This window comes from Strix uralensis, chromosome 23 (genome assembly GCF_047716275.1).
Source record: "Strix uralensis isolate ZFMK-TIS-50842 chromosome 23, bStrUra1, whole genome shotgun sequence".
NCBI classification, from domain to species: Eukaryota; Metazoa; Chordata; class Aves; order Strigiformes; family Strigidae; genus Strix; species Strix uralensis.
The window spans coordinates 8,254,409-8,278,621 of record NC_133994.1 but is presented as its reverse complement, the minus strand read 5'-3'; the positions used below and the strand labels follow the sequence as shown (position 1 = coordinate 8,278,621).

Sequence of the window (24,213 nt, the reverse complement as noted above, 5' to 3'; positions counted from 1 at the left end):
ACACAGACACACACACAGACAGACACACACACATAGACACACAGACACACACACAGACACACAGACACACACACACACATAGACACACAGACAGACACACGGACACACACACACACAGACACACGACGGACACACACAGACACACACTCAGACACACACACAGAAACACACACAGACACACACAGACAGACACACACACACTCTCAGACACACACACACTCAGACACACACACACACCCCTCACCCCCCGCTTGCCACTCCCGCCCTTGCACACGCGCGTCCCGCCGTGGTCACGTGGCACGAGGGGGCGGGGCCTCGCCCCTCCGTCGCTCCGGCAACCGCCCGGTGTCGCTGGCGCACGCGCACTGGCTCGGCCGCGCTTCCCGCCTGCTCTCGGCCCCCGGCCCGGGCTCTCCTCGGCTCCCCCGGCTCCCGCCACACACCCCGGCTCGCCTCGGAACTGCCCCCGCTCCCTCAGGCTGGCCCGACGCCTGCAGGTTTACCTCAGTTTTTCCTTCGCCCACTTCTCCCTGGGCTTGTCCCAGCTCCCCAAAGTTACCTCAGACTTTCCCACCCACAGCCTCCCCTCAGGTTTCCTCCCCCCAGCCTGCCCTAGTTCCCCCTCAGACTTGTCCTAAGTGTCCCCCATTTCCCTTTATCCCTCACAAGATTTTCTCCTCCTTAGCCTCCCCTTCTCCCCCAGCCGCTCACGGCCCCCCTGACTCTTCCCTCATGCCACGTTGCCGGGGGGGTCCTTCCCCTCGGTGCCCCAGCGAGCGGTGCGTGGGGTGCAGGCCCTGGGGTTAGGCTTGCCCCAGCCTTCCCACAGGTCTACCCCGGCCCCGATGCCCCTCAAGTGAGTGTGTGTGGGGTTGAGTCGGGCCTTGAAAAATGGCCTCGGAGGCAGTGAAGGTGATCGTGCGCTGCCGGCCCATGAACGAGCGGGAGAAGGCTCTCGGCTGCAAGGCGGTCGTCAGCACAGAGAGCACACGGGGCCAGTGTTTTCTCCAAAACCCTGCTGCTGCTGGCGAGCCCCCGAAGCAGTTCACCTTTGATGGGGCGTACTACCAGGAGCACAACACGGAGCAGATCTACAACGAGATCGCCTACCCGCTTGTGGAGGTGAGTCGTGCCTGAAGCAGGCCAGAAGCAGCCAACACATAGCTCGGGATGGGGACTGAGGAGTTCTACGTGGGTAGGTGATCCCTAAATGGAACTGATTTCTGGATAGAAACAGCCCTGTCCGATCCTTCAGGAGGCTGAGCTGCAACCCTGCAGTGCAGAGGAGAGCAAAACAGCGTCCCAGCAGTAGGCTGGGAAATTGGGAAGAAAAAAAAAACTTTTTCAAGCAGTCAGTGGTGCACTAAGAATAGAATTACACTTAATTGTTTTAGGTGGGTGTTTATATGAAAGATAAAGCCCCCTGAGCAGGCCCTAGAGACGGACAGAAACTGCAGTGAAAAGTGGTGTGAGGAGAAGGGGGACAAGCAAGACTCCTGATGATTTTAGGGATGTTTTTACTGCCAAGTCTCACTTGACAGTAAAAAACCTTGGAGAAGACAGGGAAGCTCAGCCTGGTTTACAATAGCAAAATGAGAGAGGATATATTTGTTGCCTGTTAACACATCAGCGTGGTAAACAGCTAGTGTGAGAAAGGAACCGGTTAAGCAAAAAATCCCCGACTCCTCCCCCCACCCCAACCAATTTTGTTAGAAGAAGAAACAGGGATAAAATGGCCAGTGATAATTTTAAGATGGAAGTTCCTGATCAGGAGAACAATCAGGGTCTGAAACAGTAGATTATTCGGTTAATAGATTATTTATTTTCCTTTTTATTTAAACCTTAAGAAACCCAAATATGTTCTGTTCCTACCATGCTTCTCTGAAATAGGAACAAGTGAAAGTGAGCCCTTCTTTCAGCCAGCTTTCCAAGAGAAAATTATTCTAAACTAGAGACAGTCCCTTTGGCCACCCTACAATCAACTAGCATTCTAGTTACCTCTCTGGGTTTCTTACGATTTTTCTGCCCTATGGCAAAAATAATCTGGTCTTCTAAGTGTTGTCAACAGCCCTTCCACTTTTCAACACTTGCATTTCTTCAAGTTTTCCACTTTTGAGAGAAAACCATCGATTTATATGCTAGCAGAATGCATTTTTAAATCCTTATACTCTGATGGCATGTGAAGTGCAGGCAGTTGTTTGATGTTTACTTCCAGCTTTGCCTTCAGAATACTTTTTATGATGTGGGATTGAATCTGGACAATGTAGTTCCAGTTGTGCAAAAGGTGAAGATAATGGCTATTTTTTTTGGTTTTCCTCCCTTTACAGGGTGTCACCGAAGGCTACAATGGCACCATATTTGCCTACGGCCAGACAGGCAGTGGGAAATCATTCACCATGCAGGGAGTCGTGGATCCTCCGACTCAGAAAGGCATCATACCCAGGGCACTTGAACACATTTTTGAGAGCGTACAGGTAGGTGTGTAAGGATGTGGAAGAGATCCTGGTGTAAGAGGGTGTGATATCAAGAAAGATGGGGGGTTTTTGTGTCATACCCCAAGGAGTGAGTGCCGATGGCGCTTGGGGGCGAGACTAGGGACAGGCTCTGGGGTGTGCTGCCTCTCATCCTAACGCTGAGGCCCGTGTGTAGCCAGATGAACTGCACCCTCATCTCCGCTGACTTTATGGACCCACACTTGAGATGTTTAAGGACCGATAGTCCCTATAGCGAGTGTGTTGAGTGGTTACACCTGGGAATGAAATGCCAGGAGAGATTTGATGAGGTGCTGAAGGGAGGCAAGCACCCAGCTGGCTCTGAGGATCTACGTGGGCTGCCTACTTGCCTTCATTTTGAGAACCTTACCCAAAAATCATTCCTGTTTCGTGCAGTGTGCTGAAAATGCCAAGTTCTTGGTGAGAGCTTCCTACCTGGAGATTTACAATGAAGACATACGAGACCTTCTAGGAGCTGATACCAAGCAGAAGTTGGAGGTGAGGTGGAGTCAATGTGTCTTAATTAGGAAGTCCTTTAATTTGCTCAGATAGATATTGTCACCGAGGTCTCGCAGAAGCACAATAATACGCTCTGTCAGAAGCTGAACGCCAGAATATGAAGTTATAATGATGAATATGGAAGCCAAGAGGAGATTTGGAGGCACTTTAATGAAAGTTTAGTGGCAGAAGGAACAGGATTGAGTCAGACACGTGTCCCATGTGTCCCACTTGATAGTGGCCAGTAGCTCAGCAGAAGCCACGTGAAAATCATTACTGGACAAGGATGGAATAAAGTGCTCATGGGGCAATTTCCTCCTAATCCTCTTCATCTCACGGCTGGCTCTAAAGCAGGAGGATTCTGTGCCTTATAAATGTTTAATCTGATCCAGTGTAGCTGTGGATGATCTCATTATCTGTCTAAAACAAAAAAGGCTGATCCTTTTTTGAGGGGACCCAGCAGATATTACTCCCCATGGGAATGCAGGGGGAAGGCGGGCAGTTTCCAGGAACACAGGAGGGTAAACTTTCCTGAAATCCTAATCAAGGGGCTGATTTTTATAAAATTTACTTCTTGGTGGCTTTGCAGATCTTTTTGCCCATATTCCTGGAGGGAGCTGCAAATCTCCTGTCCTAATTTATTTCCCCAAAGGACTGCCCTGGTGAAGAAAACCGAGGCACTGGCACCATCTGCTGCACAGGCGCGCCGAGATGGTGACAGACCCAAACTGCCTCACAGGGCAGATTTTTTTTAACATGCTCCTGGCTTTAAGGGAGGCAAAACCCTCTCTGCTCTGTGTTGCAAGTGTGCTTCGCCTGTGCGTGTAGAGAGGGAGAGTGGGAGAAGGGGACTCGCTTGCTGCAGTTTCCCATCCTTTGTTCCACATCAGCAGTGACACCGGTTTCCATGACGACCGCAGTTGGCACTGGGAGGACAGGAGTTGGGCAGAACAGTTTCCAGGGTAACACCATCACACCGGTGACAGCCGCTGCCTGTTGCTGCCTCCACTGAGTAATTAAGGGAGACATGTCCTGCGGAGACCGAAAGCCTGGGCTGCCCCACGGCTTTCTTCTGTGTCCCCCAATTCTCCTCCAGAATCCCTTTTCTCTTTGTTCCTTTTGCCTGTCAACGTCAGCACCTTTGGTGGCTCCAAAGTGCACAATCACCTCCCGTGGCATGAAACCCTGTGAAGAGCAGGTTTTATGGAGCTCTGCAAGGAAAATCCCCCCGCCAGTCCGTCATCGAGTTAAACAGCCACATCCTCAGCTGGGTGTTCCTCAGGGACTCCACAGCACCCTCAAATACAGCTGGGCCAGCCGCAGGCTTCTCCTGTAGCACAGGCAAAAGTCACAGTGTATGAACAGTCTGGCTGTGATTCTGTAATCAGACTCATCCTGGTCAGTCATGGCTTTAGAACAAGGTTAAAATCCTGCCTAGTTTAGTTTTCAGCCACTTCTGCTCCATTCTGTGCTGATCTTTTAACAGCAAACACTCTATTTTACGTTGCTTCTTGTGGCGTGTGCATCACTAAAGTACCTAAGGCTCTTCTTTGGAAGTCACGCTGCCAAACGCGGTATCTGTCACTCCGTGACACCGAGTCATGACAGCCATATCTTGATATCCCAGCTGTGACACGATAGAGTTTTGGTGATGAACTCGGCAGATGTGGGGCGTAGCGTAGCTGTTGCAAATGAATTCAGCTCGTTTACAATTCCCAGTGTGGAGGGAGCTTCAGAGGGGGCTGGTGTAGGAGTGCAGGGATCTCTCAGTTGTTTTGTATTTTTTATGGAGGTTTAATCAAGATTTTGAACGTTTCAATCATTTATTAGCATACTGTATGAAATTTTTCTTCTGCGTGATTTGATAATTGCTGAAGAGGCTGTTAGATATTTAACACTGTCTCCACCCAGGTGCCTGAATAGGATTTTAAAGCATCTTAAAAATGAGCTAATTTGGAGAAAAATTATTATAGTCCACCTGTGCGTGATGGGTGTGATTTTGGGAATTTTATCAGGGAGATCAAGACGCCCTCTCAGAGCGGAGGGGTTCAGCAAAGCACCGCTGACAATATCCGTGGCTATTGAATCTGTGCTTTGATTTTTAAAATGCTCTCTATGACTGAAGAGATATTAGACCCTTTGCCATAATAGGTGAAAAAGATTTCAGTTCTTTTTTAAAATATGCAGCTTAATAACAGGGGAGGTAGACGGCAGCTCAGCGCAGGTTTCTTGTGGCCTGGGAGATGTCTGAATCAATCCGCAAACTTTTAACCTTAATTCTTTTTTGCCTGCAGAGCCATGAAGGTGGTTCCCTGTTTTTGTGTGGTTTTATTCCTCCTTCAGAAATCTTAAAGCTTTTTGATGCAGCCAGATAACGTTTTTGCCGTACTGCAGTTAATTTCTCCACGTGCAAAACTCGCGTAGCCCTCAAGTTTCAGGACAGTTTCCAGCCTTCCCGCAGCCTCGGTACGTCTTGTCCTAACGTGTCTTGCGTTGTCGCTGTTTGCAGCTGAAGGAACACCCGGAGAAGGGGGTGTACGTGAAGGGGCTGTCTCTGCACACCGTGCACAGCGTGCTCCAGTGCGAGCAGATCATGGAGACAGGCTGGAGAAACCGAGCAGTGGGTTACACCCTCATGAATAAGGACTCTTCCCGCTCCCACTCCATCTTTACTGTCAATATGGAAATCTACACTGTCGGTAGGTAGCTGGACGTCCTGCGTTAGGCCTGGGCCTAGCAGAGCGCAGAATCTGTGCGGTCTGACCAGTCACCCCACAGCAAAATGTAGATCCTAAATGATTTTAGGTCCAGTAGGAATCAGAGTTGCACCGACATGGACGTTCTTCCCAGTGTGAAATGACTGAGTATTAAGTCTTTTTTTTTTTTTTCTTCTTTGATTCTCCCTTGGGACAGAAATGTCTTGCACTCAAACTGGGAACATATTTAAGTCTCCTTCCATTTCTTTATCTTCTCAACCCTTTATTTCCAGCAAAGGGGGCTAAATCTCAGCCCATACAATGGCTTGGAGTTCATGCGTCTTACAGCCTGGAGAAACTTATATCGTTATCTGTCCTGTCTGAGCTCCTTTACAATGCAAGTCGGATCATTTCAGCCAACAGTTCCTTCACTGAGCTTAATCACAGGGCACATCTTTTAAGCAAACAGCTAATCTGGGGTTTAAGATGGAATAAAAGAATCCCTTAATAATGTTTTAATGACTAATTTTCCTTTCTCGAGCATCTCATTTCCACTGGCGGTTCTTTGGCTGATAAAGCTGCCTTGCTGGGTCTGAACATGGACCTCAAAAAGGTTTTTTCTGGGACTAAGAAAGGAATTAGTCTCCTATATTCTGTCTAGTCCTTGACCCTGGCTGAGGCTGCGAACAGTTTGGCTTCGTTTTCTTCAGCTGTTTCAGCCATGGGGAGTTACACAATGTCGTCCTAAATTGTGGTTCCAGATGTTGGTGACAGTACCTCATTTTCCTCTAGCCAAAATGGGGCGTGGGGGATTTTTGGAATTTCTCAATTAGCACAGCGGGTGGGTGCTAATCCTTGCATTATGTGGGTCTGTAAAATCCCAACTTTAATCCTAACAAGGAAAAAGAAGTATTTACACTCCTCTTTTGTGTTCCAGATGGGTGCAGGGCTCTTAATCTAGCCTGCAACAATTTCTCTAATTTAAAGCTTTGAAAACCTTTTACACGGAACAAAATGGCAGGTGGGGAAACTTGTGGTTTTGGCAGTTAAATGGAAGACAGCTGGAATATTTGAGGAAAAAGTTGAGGGTTCTGGCACACTCCCCGTAACTGGATGGTTCTACTAGGGTAATCATTAGTTGAAACAGTTAATGAAGCTGGTATTTATGTTGTCATCTTTAGGCTTCATGAAGAGGTGCGTGGAGAAGTTCAAAGTTATTTTCCGGTTGAGCCTGTAGTAAATTAGACTTTACAGGCAGTTGATATTTTAAAGGATCTCTTTGCAATTAATGTGGACTAAAGGGACTCTTTAAAGTAACAGTTTAGATTCAGGAACAGAATTATGGCAAATACCGGGCTCTCCGGCTGCAGATGTATGAAAAGCGTGAGTTACCATCAATATTTTTACCGTATTTAGAGCAGCAGATGTTTTATTGCTTTACATTGTGCTTAGAGATCGATCAGTTAGTGAGAAAGACGTAAATTTGGCCAGTGCTTATGCCACCAGAACTGGCCGATGGGCTGTACGGGAATTAGACGGGCAAGACTTTTGGGCTGCTGCAGGCGTTTTACCAAAAGTCTGGGGACCTTGTTACACCATGGAAACGAAACCGCTAAGCTCCCCGACTGAAACAAACAGCCTCCCTGGGTAAAAGGACTGGCAGGAACCAAAACTGCTTTTTAATTGCCATCAGTGTTTACATAAACTGTGGGGGAAGGAGGGAAAGGGTTAGAAAACCAACTTTTTGTGACTCTCCACTCACCCCAGCTCTCAGAAGGGATAGTGAGAGGGTGCTCTATTTAAGCTCCCTCTATTGTTTGGTTTGGTTTTTTTTTCCCCCCCAGTTCTCCCAAGTCTTGACATGCCAGAAAGATCTGGAGTGAAACAAGAAGTTTGCTCTGCAGCAAACATTAAGTTCCGCAGTTAACAATCTGTTGCTGTAACTGGGGAAATATCCTGGGGCAACAGATTTTATATTTTTTTGTTTACTTGTAAACTTAACTTTCCCTCATGCATCATATTATTCATTGCTCATGTTTAGGTATTGTCCACAGCCATAAAGCTTAACTGACTAAACTGAAGGCAAGGTTTTGTAGAAGTCTGTCTGGAAAAGGGCAGACTCGATTAAAACCTTGATTTTTTTTTTTTGCTTGGGGCACTCTTCCCTTGAACTTGGGTTGTAATTGTGAGGGGTGATTGGGACATGGACATCCAAGAGTGTGGTCCAGCGCTTAGGACACTACTTTGTCTGTGATTTGGGAATGTGTGTCCAACTTTTTGCTCTGCATGAGGCTGGGAAATTTCAGTAACCAGTGAAACCGAGGAGTTCCTAAAGCGCCCAAATGCGCTTTCTCTAGTCACAGGGGATTTGTGTCATCACGTTAATCCAGCCTCAAAATGCAGGTCGGGAAACAGATATTATATGTGTGAGGTGTGCGTCCAGGTAGCTGGGGAACTTCAGCTCCCATCTTCTCTTGCCTTCAAGCGTTACGATGGGGATGGCACCGGCTCAGGGTCTCCTCACTGAGATCTGTCTCCTCATCCGGGTGGGTCGGGCTGAGTGCAGTCCTGATTTCTTGCAGTTTTCCCGTTTCTTGTCTGTGTTCCTTCATTTTACTTTCTCACTGAGAATGTCATGAGTTGAGGAGGAACAGACGCCCGTGTGCTGCATCACGGCGCAGTTTTACAGCTCTCTGGGCGGGAGGGGAGATCTGCTGGGCTTCTTGAACGTTCGAGCTGCCTCGGGACAGAAAGCCAGATGGTGGACCTTGATGGTATCTGATAGGAAGTGCTTTTTCTTTTGACGAGCAGCAAGAAACTTCTTGAATACGTCCATTGATTAGGGTAGGTTGGATGCCAGTCTTGAGAAAAGCTGTAGTTTGGGAGGTCATGGAAAAACTGTTTCTCAGCGGAGAGTCTACTCCAGCCTTTCCACAATAGCCTGCAGACGTAACCTCCCTCCGCATCTCTCCACGTCACGTAGGCGTTTGGGAAGCCTGCTCTTTCTCCTGTGCTCTCCAGCTAGCCCTGCTCCAGTTGCTGCCCAGTGACTCCTCATTTCCTGCTTCCTCTCTTCTTTCTCTCCAATTGTCAAACGTAGTTTAACTTCATGAAACAATCTGAGGAGGAACAAAGTTGTATAAACTCACGGTCTGACCTTGTTACTTGCAGAGGGCTTTGTGTGACATTCTGAACACTGTAGGAATATGTGGAAGGGGGAGTTGTGTGTGTGTGTGTGTGTGTGTGTGTGTGTGTTCAGAGCTCACTGGGGAAGTAAGAACGGGCATGAATTCTTACTGTGCAGGATCTCATTCAGGAAAGCACTAAAACATGTAGTTCTAAGATTAAGTAGGTATTTATTTACTTAAGGGAGTCAGGGCCCAAACGCAGACAAAGAACAGGGCTTGAACTGGAACGTAATGCCAAGAAAGTCTTAGTTCTTGACTGTTAAGATGCTTCCTCTTAAGAAGAGCCTAACCTGGGATTGTTTTCTTGCAGATGAGCGAGGGCAGGACCACCTTAGGGCCGCAAAACTCAATTTAGTGGATCTGGCAGGAAGCGAGAGACAGTCAAAAACGGGAGCCACAGGGGAGCGGCTCAAAGAGGCCACCAAAATCAACCTCTCCCTCTCGGCTCTGGGCAACGTCATCTCGGCCCTGGTTGATGGCAGGTGTAAGCACATCCCCTACCGAGACTCAAAGCTGACCAGGCTGCTGCAAGACTCCCTCGGAGGGAACACCAAGACGCTGATGGTAGCGTGCTTATCTCCGGCTGATAACAACTATGACGAAAGCCTCAGTACTTTGCGCTATGCTAATCGAGCGAAAAACATCAAGAACAAGCCCTGTATCAACGAGGACCCCAAGGATGCTCTGCTGAGGGAGTATCAGGAGGAGATTAAGAAGCTGAAGGCCATTCTAGCTGAACAGATGGGTGCAAATAACTTGTCGGGTAGGAGAGCCCTTAGTGGCTGCAGAGATGTTTTATCTTTGACAGAAAAAAGAGGTTTTTACACATAAAATGCTCACTGGCTTTCACCTCAACCTTTCTACTAACTGTTGGAGGAAGAGTTCTTCGTTCTGGTAATGGACTTTTCCTTCACTGTTGCTAAATTGACCTTATTCCACTGGTAAAGACCATCTCAGTTATCCAGTATTTTCAATAATGACAAATTCTGTTAGAAAATGCTGATGTGATTAAAATCCTCAGATCTTCTTGGTCATTCTGGCTAGCATTTGGTCAGTCCCACATGAGAGGTTTCAGCTGGCAGAGCAAAAATGAGCTGCGAAAGAAATAATATAAAATTCTTTATTAAATATCTATACATGTTTTCAAATTTAGCATTCAGCCCCTGTTTTCCTACACTGTGAATTTCTGACACGACAAGAAAAGTTTTGCCCTGTTGATGGCCCTGCTGATGGGGAGCAGCACTGTCCTCTCTCTGAGGATTCAGCCCAGCCTCAGCAGACTTGCTCTTTGCTGTGAAGTAGGAATAGCAAATGTGGGAACAAATGAGTAAGAGCAGTCTTTAGGGAGCTGATCACCTTTTGAGAATTATCCCCTAAAAAAGGGCAACTTTCAGCAGAGGAGTAAGGCTGTAAGATTTATTTTTTTCCGCCCACATTCTGCCACCTTTCAGAAACAGCTGTGAAGAAAGAAGGCAATTTCCTTGCACCTTTCATCTCTTTCCCAGTGTCTTTTATCTTCCAAATCTGTTAGCATAGCCCTGGAAAATTCTCCTCTTACTCTGTGAAAGAGATTAAATTTATATTTGCTTTCACATACCTGAAGCTTAAACCTCTCCCCCTCTGCTCAGCGCTGACTCCTCTCCCCACACCTATGGAGTCCCAGGCCAGTGGGCGTCTTGGCAGCACAGATGCTGGCACATGAGCACAGTTTAAAGGAGCACACGGATTGTGATGTTCTTTGCTGGCAGCCAGGTTCTTTGTTCTGTCTCCAGGCATTCTACAGACAATCCCACCCAGTAACTGTGAGTGATTTTTTTCTTTCTGCTTTGCTTTATAGGGCTTCTACCTGCTGAGACTGCTCACCTGGCAGCAAATCCAGCTCCCCTCCTCAAACCCCAGTTAGATCTTGAAACAGAGAAGCAGCTGATCAGAGAAGTAAGTCAGGAGAGGGTATCCCATAGCGTCTTTGACTAAGGCTTGTGGGTTTTTATAATAATTGTTACAAATATAGTGTAGGGCTGTGTGGTTCAGCCTTTTCAGAACACTTCTCTTACTGTTTTTTGGTCCTTGGACTTCTACGGACAGAATGTGTGTTGATGGAGGCCTTATTTACAATGCCACTTTCTCTCAGCATTGTTCCCACCTCTCTGGAGATTAATTGGAATGGATTTGCAAGAATTTTTGAAGTAACTACATGTGAAACTAAATGTGATTCCTCCTGTCAGAGGAGGGAGAAATAGGGAGGAGGAAAGCAGTAGTCAAAGATGTTAGGAGCAGTACAAGAATGAAGATAGAGAGGGGGTATGGAGCCAGGAGGAAGAATGAGGAGTTGGGGGCCCGGAGGAAATAAAATTCCCTCCTTGCTCTTTAGAAAGCTCCTTCCAGGGCACTGCATCTGCCCAAGATCGCCCTTTCCAGGGCTAAGTAGTCACCTTCCATCAATACTGTGTCAACTTAAATCACACAAAAAGTCAATGAATACCCGATGGTAAAGCTTTATTGGGGTGGACAGAAGGTGTGACCTAGATGTGACCCTGTGCACAGTCAGGAGCAGGGCTGTTGTGTCAGCTCTCTGCTGTGCCTTTCAGGAGTACGAGGAGAGGCTGGCCCAACTAAAGGCCAGCTACGAAGCGGAGCAGGCGTCCCGTGCCCGCCTCGAAGAGGACATCAGTAGCCTGAGGAATCACTACGATCTCAAGCTGTCTGCTCTCGAGGAGAACCTCAGGAAGGAAACAGGTGTGGACGAGGCAGGTGGAGGGTGCGCAGCGCAGGCTGGACGTTCCCTGACGCTTTAGGCATGAGCAGACACAGACTGTTTCTGCAAAGTCACATTTCGCAGCAGCCGCTGCAACCTTTAAAGTGGCAGCGACTGCTACTGCAGCAAGTGCTGCCTGGCAGCAACAGCAGTCCCTGCTCTCGACCCTCCCTTATCAACAGCAGGAGCGGTAACTCTGGCTCTCCTGGGCCACTCATGAGACTCTCTGTCCCAGCTTTGTCCTCTTCCCTATTTCCCTGACTTCTTTTCCCCGTCAGGACCAGCCTGGCCCTACCCTGTAAGCCTTGAGGCCACGAAATGCGATTTTTGCCCATGTAGCTGTGAGTTTCTTCTGGCTTAGGGCAGCGTTTGGAGCAGAGGTTTGAGCTGCCGAGATGACTGGCCTGATCCTCTGGCTTGATCCGATTGGCTTTGCACAACCCGCACGCCCAAGCCGAGGGTGGCTGCGGCAGCTTCTTCCATCGCATACAAATGTGATGCAGCCCTTGGTCTCCCTGTGGATTGTCAACACCATCGCTCTGCTGGAGGGTGGATATTCCTCTCGCATACCTATAAATTGTTGCCAGCTCTCCTCTTCATTACTGCTTTTCATTTATACTTCCGCAGTGCCTCAGAGCCTGTTTTGCAATGTGCTTGTACAGCACTTATTGCCCAATATTAATTCTTGAACCTATAATCTTAATTTTTGATGCTATCACTTTCTAAGGTGAGAGGTTCTTTTCTTTTTTTTTTCCCCCCTCTCTAATTACAAATGTGCACCTCCCCATCCTCTGAAATTGTGTGTGAACATGAGGACCCAGGCTCTCCCCACCCTGTAAAATCTGCAGTCCTTACCTGATACACCCTCTGGGTCTTTGATGGTCCTTGGGTTTCTCCTACAGACAGAACGTGTGTTGATGGAGGCCTTATTTATAATGCCACTTTCTCTCAGCATTGTTCCCACCTCTCTGGAGTTTAATTGGAAAGGATTCCCAAGAATTTTTGAAGTAACTACATGTGAAACAGTAAAAAGTAAAATCTTTTTACTGACCAGCATAAATAACAGACCTTTTCCTTCCAGACACATAGTTTTTAGCTTTTGGTGAAGATCTTGTGCGATGTTTTCGCAGATTTGTGCTCTAGTTTTGCAGAGCTCGTTCCTTACGTTGTGGGTATTTCCTCTTCAGCTGCCATGAGGACTGAAACTACTCCTGATGAGGCTGAAGACTCTGGTGCTGCAGCAGATGAAGAACCAATGTCAGCCCAGGTACCCTTCAGGCTACTCTACCCCCCTGGGCTGAATAAACCCAAACGGGTAGCGTCGTGCTTCGTCCATCCCGGTACTCACACTGCGTCTTTTCAGAGGCGTGGCCTTTGGTTTCCTCTTGTCCTCAGGACCCAGCAGCGCCTCGGACTGTGCAGGAGGCTGGCGGTGTGAGCAGGGGGAGTGCTGGAGCAGCGGTGGCTGGTGCTGCTGAGGGGATTGCGCTGCCCGCAGACCAGCAGCAGGTGCTTGCCAGGTCAGTGACTACGCTGCTCCTGCTAACTGCCTCCTGGGCACTGCCTACAGCACACACAGGCAAGAAGCAACCCTGTTCTTTCGTGATATTACAACTGTCAAGCTTCAGCTGCCAGTTCAGCGCAGCACAAAACTAGGCAGATGTGTATTCTTTACTCCCAAATTAACTTTGTCCTATTTGGGCAAATAAATAGCTGTTAGCTGCGGCATTCAATGATGCCAAGTGCCAGAATTATGAAAGAAAAATCTGGAGATGTCTGTGTCAGCAGATAGGGATGCAAAAAAGCTCGCTTCCCTGATAACAAATCCTGCCTAGATCTGTAGGCAGGGAAGTCTCTTCCTTCTCTGGCTTATTGCAGGTGTAATTTATGAGGAGTTTATAAAGCTGAGTCTGGCAGTTGCTGACAGAGCTTAAGTGCCCAAACAGGTTATGGAAGCGGCCTCCTTTTCCTCTTAAAAATGTTTCTTGAAGGGCACTTGGAGCCTTCTCATATCAGTTCAAGGTGGCAAGGCCTTCCTGCTGCTCACAGTGCGTGTGGGTGGAGGGGAGTGCATCCTCCACGACTCTCCCTTGTTGCTGACGTCGCTTTTGCCTCTGGCTCACACATCTGACAATGTTTGCAAGATGTCAGCCAGAACTGACCTCAGAATTTCCCAATAATCACATTTTAGGGGCAACATTAGACCCTGGGCCTGGAGCACCGGGCTGGGATGCGAGGGCCGCCTATCCAGAAATACACATTTTAAGCAAATTCTGCTGATTTCTCTCTTTTACTCTTGAGTGGAATTATATTAAAATAAGAAATGCTCAACATAAGATATATTGTGGGTGATGGAGCTTGATTTGGAAAAGCCTTGTGTTTTGTAACGGGTCTTTCAGCTTTACTGTGAGTTCCTGTGGCACGTCCTTACTCTGTTGGGCCTCTTCCAGCTGAAGAAAGAGCTTTTAAGAAATCTAGAATAGCAGCATCTGTAACTCGTGGGCAGTTCTGTCTATTAACAGAGAGGTCTCCAAAGAAGCCATTCGTTTTGACTATCTATCACATCTTAATAGTCCTATTGCAGCGTTCCTTTTTGTGACAAACGAAGGAGAAATGCTCTTCTAATTACACTGTTAAAATCAAAGTTCTCTGCAGATGAGGCAGGAGGGTTTGGTTCTGCAGGCGTGGGGCTTTTCGAAGCCACCTGTTAAAAGCTTTACGCGTCAGGGCGCTGTGAGATCTCCGATACTCACGCAGCAGAGCGAGGATTCAATCGCGTGTTAAGCAAACGAACCGAAGGCTGCTTGGTAAGTGTGGTAAAGTAGAATAGCAGGTCATCTCTGGTGGAGAATGAGCTCTTTCGGATGGGTTTGAAGACAATTAAGAGGCTATTATCAGTGGAGCTTTTAACAGCAGTGGGATTTTCCCTAATTTGAGCCAGTGCTGGCCAACCTGAGCTATCTGCTCTGCTGCAGATCCCCGTGCAAAGAGAACGGCTCTGGAGCGTGGCTTTATTTCTGTGTCGGAGCGTACGGGGCCATTTGGCGTGGACATCAGACCAGCTTGATTTCAAAAGTGGGTCTGTGCCCATGCTCAAACAGCGGCACTGAGGTCACCCAAGTCATCCACCCTGGCCAGTATTGCCCCAAAAAGGAAATTGTACTGTGGCGTCCAGCTGTACCACTCCCATATCCATCATTTAATTTGGGTAATTCTGACACGTTTTGTGCTTGAGTTTTCCAAAGCATAAAGTAAAAATTGAAATAATATATTCAATATATATATCAGTAAGAATTTAAATATAAATTCCACAAAACAGGGTTTTTAAAAAGAATTCTGTGAGTGTAGCTACAGATTTCTGGACAGGGGTGCTCAGAATAACACACGCTTCGCCTTGGGTCCACAGGAATATCAATGACAGAAAGTGTTAATAGCGGTAGAATTTGCCAGGATTGCTTGGGGCAGCAAATCTCATCAGAAATCACTATTTTCTGTACTGTGTCTTCCCAAACGTCGTTTCCTCCACACTTACGCAGACAGTTCTTTGTAGCGCTGAGCTAAGAGAAGCGTTTGCCTTTTCCAGGCTGCAGATGCTAGAGCAACAGGTGGTTGGAGGGGAACAGGCTAAAAACAAGGACCTCAAAGAAAAGCATAAACGCCGGAAAAAATATGCGGATGAGCGGAGAATGCAGCTGGTGGCTGCACTGCAGCAATCTAACGAGGACAGCAGCGATTGGGTTCTGCTTAACGTCTACGACTCCATCCAGGAGGAGGTTCGAGCCAAGAGCAAGCTTCTGGAGAAGATGCAGGAGAAGGTGAGCAGCTCCCTGCTATCCCTGCTGACGATTTAAGGAGCATCTCTTTCCTCCTCTGTGTACACCCCTTTTTTTTTTTTTTAAGGTTAGGAGGAGTTTTAGGGCAGTGTGTTTAGAGAATGACCCTGGCTGTGTCTAATAATTCCTACACGTGCCTGCGTTAGTACTTACAAGGTTGTTTGAGTGCACTTTATCGGATGCAGCAGCCCTCAGGGTGGTGAATTAAGTTGCTGACACCCAAAACCCCACCTGTTTTCAAGGCTGGTCTCCTCGCGCAGCACACTGGCTGGAGGAGGATGTCTGGTGATGGGAGAGGATGCGACTCCCTCTACTGACCCGTGCAATCTATTGCACAGCTTCCTTCAGGCATCATACCTGCCTTCCTGGAAGACATTACACCGTGAAAAGTTTTCTAGGGGAAAAAAAAAAAAAAAATGTATAAAAGCAATGTTCTGAAATTTTAGTCACACTTGAAAATCAGTTTTGCTCTGATGAGGCAGAATCAGAGGAGCTTCAAAAAAATCTGTGTGTATGTGCAGTCCTAAATCTGCACATTAAGAACTTGCTTTATTTCTGTATTTAGGTTCTCAAAGAAATATTGCACCTTTTTCATCGAAGTTAGGAACTCCCAAGAGTTCAATAGCACTGGACACAGACCACACTAGTAAGATTAACTCAACGTCCATTCAAAGACTTTAGAGAAACACGAGAAATCTTTTATTAAAACAGACGTGGAATATTAAAACACACATGGAATAATCTCTCCACACAAAACTGATCTGAATTCTTAACGATAAATTAAAAATCTTCCCAAATAGTGAAGCTTTTGTATGGGTCTTTCCATCCCTCTGCCTACAAATTCTTGTACTCGCAGTAACCATCGGCCTCTCTCCTTTATAATCCCAATGGTTTATTTTGTCCCAGCTGCGGGCTGCCGAGACCGAGATCAAAGATCTGCAGTCGGAGTTTGAGCTGGAAAAGATCGATTACCTCAGCACCATCCGCCGCCTGGAGCGAGAGCTGATGCTTTTCCAGCAGCTGCTGGATCAGGTGCAGTCCCTTGTCCGCCGCGACTGTAACTACAGTAATCTGGAGAAGATCAAGCGCGAATCCGTCTGGGATGAGGAAAGTGGCTGCTGGAAAATTCCAGAGCCTGTCATTCAAAAAACCCGCCTGCCCGCAGGTAAGAGGGTCTCCGTGGAGCCACCAGCGCGTGGCTGCTGCTGGGCTCAGCCGATCACTTTTGGGCTGCGCTCGCTTGTAAAATCTGCCACATGCAGTAAGTTTGTCTAGAGAGTTTGAATGGCATCATCTAATGCGACACACGGTACGGATCACAGAATCACAGAATCGTTTAGGTTGGAAAAGACCTTGAAGATCATCTAGTCCAACCATTAACCTAACATTGACAGTTCCCAACTCCACCAGATCCCTCAGCACTGGGTCAACCCGACTCTTCAACCCCTCCAGGGATGGGGACTCCCCCCCTACCCTGGGCAGCCCATTCCAACGCCCAACAACCCCTTCTGCAAAGAAATCCTTCCTAAGAGCCAGTCTGACCCTGCCCTGGCGCAGCTTGAGGCCATTCCCTCTTGTCCTGGCGCTGGTTCCTTGGCTCAAGAGACTCATCCCCCCTCTCTGCACCCTCCTTTCAGGGAGCTGCAGAGGGCCATGAGGTCTCCCCTCAGCCTCCTCTTCTCCAGACTAAACCCCCCCAGTTCCCTCAGCTGCTCCCCATCAGACCTGTGCTCCAGACCCTGCACCAGCTCCGTTGCCCTTCTCTGGACACGCTCGAGTCATTCAATGGCCTTTTTGGGGTGAGGGGCCCAAAACTGAACCCACTCATCGAGGGGTGGCCTCACCAGTGCCGAGCACAGGGGTGAGATCCCTTCGGGAGTATCTGTGAGGTGGTGCTGGGGATGGGTTAACTGATCTAGAGAGGCCGACCCTTTAACACCCATCTCTGCTCACAGCAGTTCCAGCCCTGCCGCAGCCCAAACCTGCCCGAAAGAGCCCTTCAGCCGACAGCCAAGAGCTAACGGTACGATGTGTTTCTCCTCCCTTTTCGTATCATATTTTACCAGTTTTGCCGTATTTCTAAGCCGTAACCCAAGGGCTAGCGCAGAGTCCGGCTCTGCTGACGGCGTTTTCCGCTTCCAGCCCGAGGAAGACCGCTACAAGCTGCTGCTGAACAGGAGCGACAGCGAGACCATCGCCAGCAACTACTTCCGCTCCAGGCGGGCCAGCCGCATCCTCCACCCCGACCCAACCAAGAACAGAGGTAAAACATGCCTTTTCTTATGGATTGCTGACATTAATTTTCCTTTTTTTTTTTTTGAGCGTTTTTGGCTCAGCTTCCTCCCCTTTTCCAGCTCCCCCGGGGCCGGATGGGGCTCCGAGCAGCGCCTCGGCCATGCCCCGGCCCTTCCGCCTCCAGGCCCTCGCCTTGGCCCCGCTGACCGCTGCTGCCACCACCAAGCGCAAAAAGGGCAAAGCTGACTCCAAAGGTCACCCCTCCTGACCCCACCACTGCTGAGGTGTCTGGCAACGCAGGAAGACACCAAATCTCTGTGGTTTTGCACCAAAACACTCTCACTCTGCATCAGGGTGTGGGACAGAGGGTGAGCTTGCTGTTACCGTGTTCTCTTGACGCCTGTACCCCCCCTCCTCCCGCTGTAATAAACTAGTCTGACACTTTGAGGCCATTTTGAGGTATTTTACTGCGAATCTGCCTCCTCCCGCTCGGGGCGGCGGGGCCGCGGCCGGGCGAGGCCCCGCCGCCATCTTCCTCCCCTCAGCGGCGCTACGGTGGCCGCGCGCGGGGTCACGATAGCGTCCCGGTGATTGGCTGGCGCGGAGGAGCTGTCTGTCGGTGATTGGAAGACAGAGGCGCGGCGCCTGGCGCTGATTGGCTGCTCGTGTCCGCCTGATTCCGGGGGAGCTTGGCGCCGGCGAGCAAGATGGCGGCGGCCGCGCTCCGGCTGTGGTGGCTGCTGGCGGTGGCGGCGGCCGGGGCTGAGGGGGGGCCCCGCACTCTGGTGCTGCTGGAGAACGGCAACCTGAGGGACACGCACTCGCTCTTCTTCCGCAGCCTGGCGGGTAGGGCTCGGGGAGGCGGCTGGGGCCCCCGCGCCGCGCTGAGGGAGGAGAATGGAGTTCCCTAGGGCTGAGGGGGGGCGGCTGGGGTCCCCCGCTCCGGCTGAGGGTGAGGGGGGCGGTTGGGGTCCCGTGGTCAGACTGAGGGAGGAGATTGGGGTTCTCTGTGGGAGAGGGGGCTGTTTGGCGTTCCTGGGTCGGGCTGAGGAGGGAGATCAACGTTGTTTCCCCGGTCGTGCCTGTGTTTCGGGTCCCCACTTGATGAGTGTCAGCAGGGCATCCTTGCAGCAAAGGGGCTCCTCAGGGGCTTGATCCCCCTTGGTTTTATGTGGGAACACCCCGGTGGTGCTCCCAGAAAACCCCTAAGCCACTTTGTCCAAAACACCCCTGTTTATTGGGGAAATAAAACTCAGGATCTTGCTGCTGCTTTGCTCCTACATCTGTCGATTTTTTTGAAATGTGAAAGTTGTCAGTTTTGTCTTACATCTGCAGACAGGGGCTTTGATCTCACTTTCCGGACAGCGGATGATGCGGGCTTGTCCCTGATAAAATATGGAGAATTCCTGTATGACAACTTGATCATCTTCTCACCATCCATAGAAGGTAAATACAGGAGGGGAAAACTTGAGTGTTCTTGGAGCTTAGTGGCATTTTTGGAAGGGGATTTCCAACTGGTTTGTGAATTTTAATTAAATCTTACGCTTTGGATGTTATCCTTTGTGTCTTGCATCCGGTAGCAAACTGCAGATATGTCCAGGACTTTAATGGTGGTTCTTTCAGCCACGAGAGAAATTATTTGGTGTTTTGCCATGGTATTATTTCTGAGAACTTGAATTTCTGCTGTGTGCTTTCAGATTTTGGTGGAAACATCAACGTGGAGACCATCACCGCTTTCATTGACGGTGGCGGCAGTGTCCTTGTCGCTGCCAGCTCGGACATCGGTAAGTACAAACATTTGTCAAAGCAAATTAACACGTTTCGGCCACTTCTTGTAACAAGCACCTATGCTCCTTGTGCTCTGCAGTGAGCAAATCGTTTATTCATCCTTCTCTGAGTTCCTGCAACAAAACTGGTGAGAAAATGCAGTTTCTCATTGTGAACCTCAAGGTTTGTGCCGTAAGGAAATGGGTGATAAATAACCTTTATTGACATTTTGAATGGGAATTTAGCTGGGGGAGGTTACGATGTTTCTTGGGATTTGGCTTGTAAAGTGTTGAACGTGTGACTCTAAGCTGAATTTACTTTTTTTGTTGAGTGCTGAGACTAGTGTTATGTCCTGAACGTGCCATGTAACGGAGAATCCATTTTGTCCTTCCAGGCGACCCGCTGCGAGAGCTGGGCAGCGAGTGTGGGATCGAGTTTGATGAGGAAAGGACAGCTGTCATCGACCATCACAACTACGATATATCCGACCCCGGCCAGGTAAACGGGTTTGCCTACACGTTTTGGGTTCTTTTAACGAGGACTTAGGTGTAAAGGTTTAGGGATGAATCTTTTGTCCTTGTTTTCCCTTTTTTCCTTCATCTGTTCTTTGCTCTCCCACCTTCCTCCCAGGAAAGTCATAAATCATGCTGCTCCACAGCATTCAGTTATGCTGCTGTCAGGAGCGCTGACATGACGCTGCGAAGCTCTGCACGTTTGGGGTCTCTGCTCTCAAATCCATCTTTCTGAATTTCCTGGGTTTGATCTTTCAAATTATAGTTTCAAATTGCCGCCATCTCTCGGGCAGTCACACCACGATTAGTGGCGGTTTTGAACCACTCTGAGTGGATTCGAGAAGGGAGATTTTCAGTCCCAGAGATCAGTGTAGAAGTGTACACGTTTCTATGATTTTTTTTTTTTTTTCCCCCCCTAGTGTCATCCAGTACTTTAAAATTCAAACCTATATTAAGGTCTGAAGTAAATATATTCTAATTTTTATTTAAATTAAACTGTTGAAGCAGTGTATGGATGTTGTCCTAGTTTAAGGGTGAAAGCTGCTAAATATGGGGAAGTAAAATACTGTAGGTATAGCTATCTTTATCAAAAGGTGGTTTAGATTTCCTTATGTATCAGTATTAATTTGATCATAATTAAACAAAAAAATGCTGGTTTTTTGCTTTTTAATTGAATTGTAATGTTAATCCAACAACTGCTCAGTTTTAATTGCCTGTAAAAACCAGGTTACCTTTCAAATAACAAGAGAAGCCGTTGTTTCCTGTTAGAACCTGACAAACATCCACCCACCAGCCCGTTCACGCCGATCTCTCTCATTTCTCCCAGCACACGCTCATAGTCGCAGACGCTGAAAATCTCCTGAAGGCCCCCACCATTGTGGGGAAAGTGGCGCTGAACCCCATCCTTTTCCGAGGAGTTGGGTAAGCGACCTGCGTGGCGGCGTAGGAAGGGAGGTGAGGTGGCTGTTGTTGGGGAAGCAGAGCAAAAATATGTTTCTTAACATAAATTAGTGAAGCTTGACTATGTGTCTTGAGGAAACGTTTTATTTCTCGGTGTGTGCGAGCTCTGCGGTTGTCTTGCCACACCCGAAGGGTGAGGAGGTTTGTGCGGTTGAGCTGGTGGCTGTGCGCCTGTGGGGGGCTGGGGGTCTTGGCGCTGCTCACCATGCCTCTCCCTGCAAGGATGGTGGCTGATCCCGACAACCCCCTGGTGCTGGATATCCTGACCGGCTCTTCTACCTCCTACTCCTTCTTCCCAGATAAGCCTATTACTCAGGTATGATCTGTGATTTTTTTTTTTCTCCTCTTTTGGTCTGTACTACTACAGAATCCCAGAATCATCTGGGTTGGAAAAGCCCTTGAAGCTCCTCCAGTCCAACCATGAACCTCACCCTGACCGTTCCCAACTCCACCAGATCCCTCAGCGCTGGGTCAACCCGACTCTTCAACCCCTCCAGGGATGGGGACTCCCCCCCTGCCCTGGGCAGCCCATTCCAACGCCCAACAACCCCTTCTGCAAAGAAATCCTTCCTAAGAGCCAGTCTGACCCTGCCCTGGCGCAGCTTGAGGCCATTCCCTCTTGGCCTGCCGCTGGGTCCTTGGCTCAAGAGACTCCTCCCCCCTCTCTGCACCCTCCTTTCAGGGAGTTGGAGAGGGCCATGAGGTCTCCCCTCAGCCTCCTCTTCTCCAGACTAAACCCCCCCAGTTCCCTCAGCCGCTCCCCATCAGACCTGTGCTCCAGAGCTACGATGGAGTCCCTCAAATATCAGCAACTTGGGGGAAAAAAGCTGGAGTGTTTAATCTCCTGATTGGTTTTGAAAGGGTCAGGCTGTTGTCTGCTTTCTGACGTTGCCCTGGGAATCTTCCTTGGATTTTAGTTGCTGGGAAAACATCCAGCGTGAGGGAAGCTTTGGAAGAAAGGCCAGCCTAGATCAAAACACATCTCCTGGTCTCATTCCACTCGGGAGAGGGCAGAAGCTGTGAATCCCGTTACTGGTTATTCTGAGCTGGTTATTCTTAATGGCAGACCCTGCTAGCTACAGACTGTTCCACTCTCCTTTAATCACCCCTAATTTGGCTAAACGCTGGTCTAAATACGCTCCTTCTCAGTACCCGCACGCGGTCGGGAAGAACACCCTTCTGATTGCGGGACTCCAAGCCCGGAACAACGCCCGCGTTGTTTTCAGCGGCTCCTTGGATTTCTTCAGCGACGCTTTCTTCAATTCCGCTGTGCAGAAGGCTACTCCTGGCTCCAAGAGGTACATTGGCTTCCTGGCATCCCTGCCTGAGGAATATTTGGGGCACTGGTTGGTGAAGAAAGTCCTGGGAAACAGGCAACAAATATTCACGTTATGGGAAACGGCAGAAAGCTTGAATTAAATCAGGCGTGACGTGTTTCGTTGTCCTCCTTTAAGCCTGGCTAGCTTCTTGTTGCTTTCTCATCTATTAATGGTTTGGTTTTTTGGCATGCGGTGTATTTTTTTGGCGCGGCTGCCATCCTTTCTCAGCCTTCCTTCGTCCGCAGGTACTCGCAGACGGGTAATTATGAGCTGGCTGTTGCCTTGTCCCGCTGGGTGTTCAAGGAGGAGGGCGTGCTGCGCGTCGGGGCCGTGTCCCACCACCGCGTGGGGGAACTTGCGCCGCCCAACGCCTACACCGTCACCGACCTCGTGGTAAGGCCGCCTGCGGTGCGGGCAGGAGGGGACGTGGCAGCTGAAAAAAGGGAATTTGGGAGAATTTGAGCTCGGAATGGGTCGAGGTTCATTTTCAGGCATCGCTCGTTAACTCCACGCCCCGTGGGTTCGTTCCAGGAATACAGCATTGTCATCGAAAAGCTTTCGGATGGCAGGTGGGTCCCTTTTGACGGAGACGATATTCAGCTGGAGTTCGTCCGCATCGATCCCTTCGTGCGGACCTTCCTGCAGAGGAACGGTAGGTTCCCCTCGCTGCCCCCGCGCCACCCGGGGGGCTCTTTTTTAGCAGCGGTCCCCCAGCTTCCCGCCTCACCCCGACGTCGCCACCATTTCTTTCTCAGGCGGCAAATACAGCGTGCGGTTCAAGCTGCCGGACGTCTACGGGGTGTTTCAGTTTAAAGTGGATTATAACCGCCTGGGTTACACCCACCTCTACTCCTCCACCCAGGTAAGCGCGGTGGGAGTTGGTCGCTGAGCGGGAAGGGTGCCCGGGGCTGCCAGGCTGACGGGGCCGTGCTCTCCCCTCCCAGGTGTCCGTGCGTCCCCTCCAGCACACGCAGTACGAACGGTTCATCCCCTCGGCGTACCCGTACTACGCCGGCGCCTTCTCCATGATGGTTGGTCTCTTCATGTTCAGCATCGTCTTCCTGCACATGAAGGAGAAGGAAAAATCCGACTGAGCTCCCTGGGGGAGGAGGAGCCTTTTCCCCGGGGACGGACAGCGCCCGCGACCCGCGTTGGTAACCGTGTGAGGACTGGTGGGTGCTGGAGACGCTGTGGATTTGCGTTTGGACTTTTTATTTTTACACGTTGGGGGGAATTAATAGGAAAGAAAATGCAATTTTGGGGGGAAGCCTGTCACCGAAGCGTCTGCAAACCTGGAACTGTGACGCCTTGTGTTGTTCCTTGATGAGTCTCGCCCCGCCGTTGGAATGATTTTGATTCGAGATGAACTCCCTTCTCAAAATAAAGTCTCGTTCCTTTCACCCTGGGTTTGAAATAAGTGAATTCACTGCGTGGGGCTTTCGGCCGCGTCTCCAGACTTGCAGGTGGCACTTGAGGGACACGTCCCCGCGTCACCCTCGCCGGCGCGGTGTGTCTGTGGGGTGGGCTGTGAGGGAACAATCACACAGTGCTGAGCCCGGAGCACGCTGAAAGGCAAAAAGGGGGGAGTCTGGGGTGCGTGGAAGGGCTTGGGGCACCCTGAAAAGCACGCTGAGGGGGCTGGGGTGTCGCCAAAGAAAGCAAACAGGTGGGTTCAGGGACACCCCTAAACGCCTTGGAGCACCCCAAAATGCACACTGAGGGGTCTGGGGGGGGGAATCAGCCGGAAGATGCGATCCCCAGAGAATTGGGGTGGAGGGGAGGAGTTGAAGGAGGGGGGGGATGGGGTGTGGGGGTGCACCAGGTCTGTGTTGGGGCGTGCCCGGGCTGTTTTGGGGTGGGAGACTGAGCAGTGGTGCCGGGGTCCGAGGCCCTGATGAATACCGGGGCTGAAGGAGGGGCTGGGGGCTTGGGGGGCCGCGTTTGGGGTGCAGGGATCC

General features: G+C 49.6%; 2 protein-coding genes across 4 annotated transcripts; both read left to right on the top strand.

Moving 5' to 3' along the window:
* The first annotated feature begins 197 nt into the window (after nucleotides 1-197).
* KIF17 (kinesin family member 17) lies at nucleotides 198-18,144 on the top strand. 3 transcript variants are annotated; one of them, XM_074892715.1, is made up of 14 exons: nucleotides 198-1,122; nucleotides 2,328-2,474; nucleotides 2,889-2,990; nucleotides 5,500-5,689; nucleotides 9,185-9,637; nucleotides 10,712-10,809; nucleotides 11,463-11,610; nucleotides 12,817-12,896; nucleotides 13,025-13,149; nucleotides 15,213-15,444; nucleotides 16,369-16,627; nucleotides 17,418-17,485; nucleotides 17,605-17,725; nucleotides 17,817-18,144. In XM_074892715.1, exons 1-14 carry the CDS (start codon nucleotides 892-894, stop codon nucleotides 17,963-17,965), a joined length of 2,403 nt encoding a protein of 800 aa, XP_074748816.1. In that variant the 5' UTR covers nucleotides 198-891; the 3' UTR covers nucleotides 17,966-18,144. The 3 variants fall into 3 exon arrangements, with proteins under 3 accessions (XP_074748816.1, XP_074748815.1, XP_074748814.1); XM_074892714.1 differs by having other exon boundaries at nucleotides 17,799-18,144; XM_074892713.1 differs by having other exon boundaries at nucleotides 17,605-18,144.
* A 241-nt stretch (nucleotides 18,145-18,385) lies between these two features.
* On the top strand, nucleotides 18,386-23,655 carry DDOST (dolichyl-diphosphooligosaccharide--protein glycosyltransferase non-catalytic subunit). Its single transcript, XM_074892995.1, has 11 exons — nucleotides 18,386-18,543; nucleotides 19,033-19,143; nucleotides 19,395-19,481; nucleotides 19,859-19,962; nucleotides 20,803-20,897; nucleotides 21,159-21,252; nucleotides 22,086-22,234; nucleotides 22,501-22,648; nucleotides 22,787-22,907; nucleotides 23,011-23,117; nucleotides 23,200-23,655. Exons 1-11 carry the CDS (start codon nucleotides 18,405-18,407, stop codon nucleotides 23,347-23,349), a joined length of 1,305 nt encoding a protein of 434 aa, XP_074749096.1. The 5' UTR covers nucleotides 18,386-18,404; the 3' UTR covers nucleotides 23,350-23,655.
* The last annotated feature ends 558 nt before the right edge of the window (nucleotides 23,656-24,213 follow it).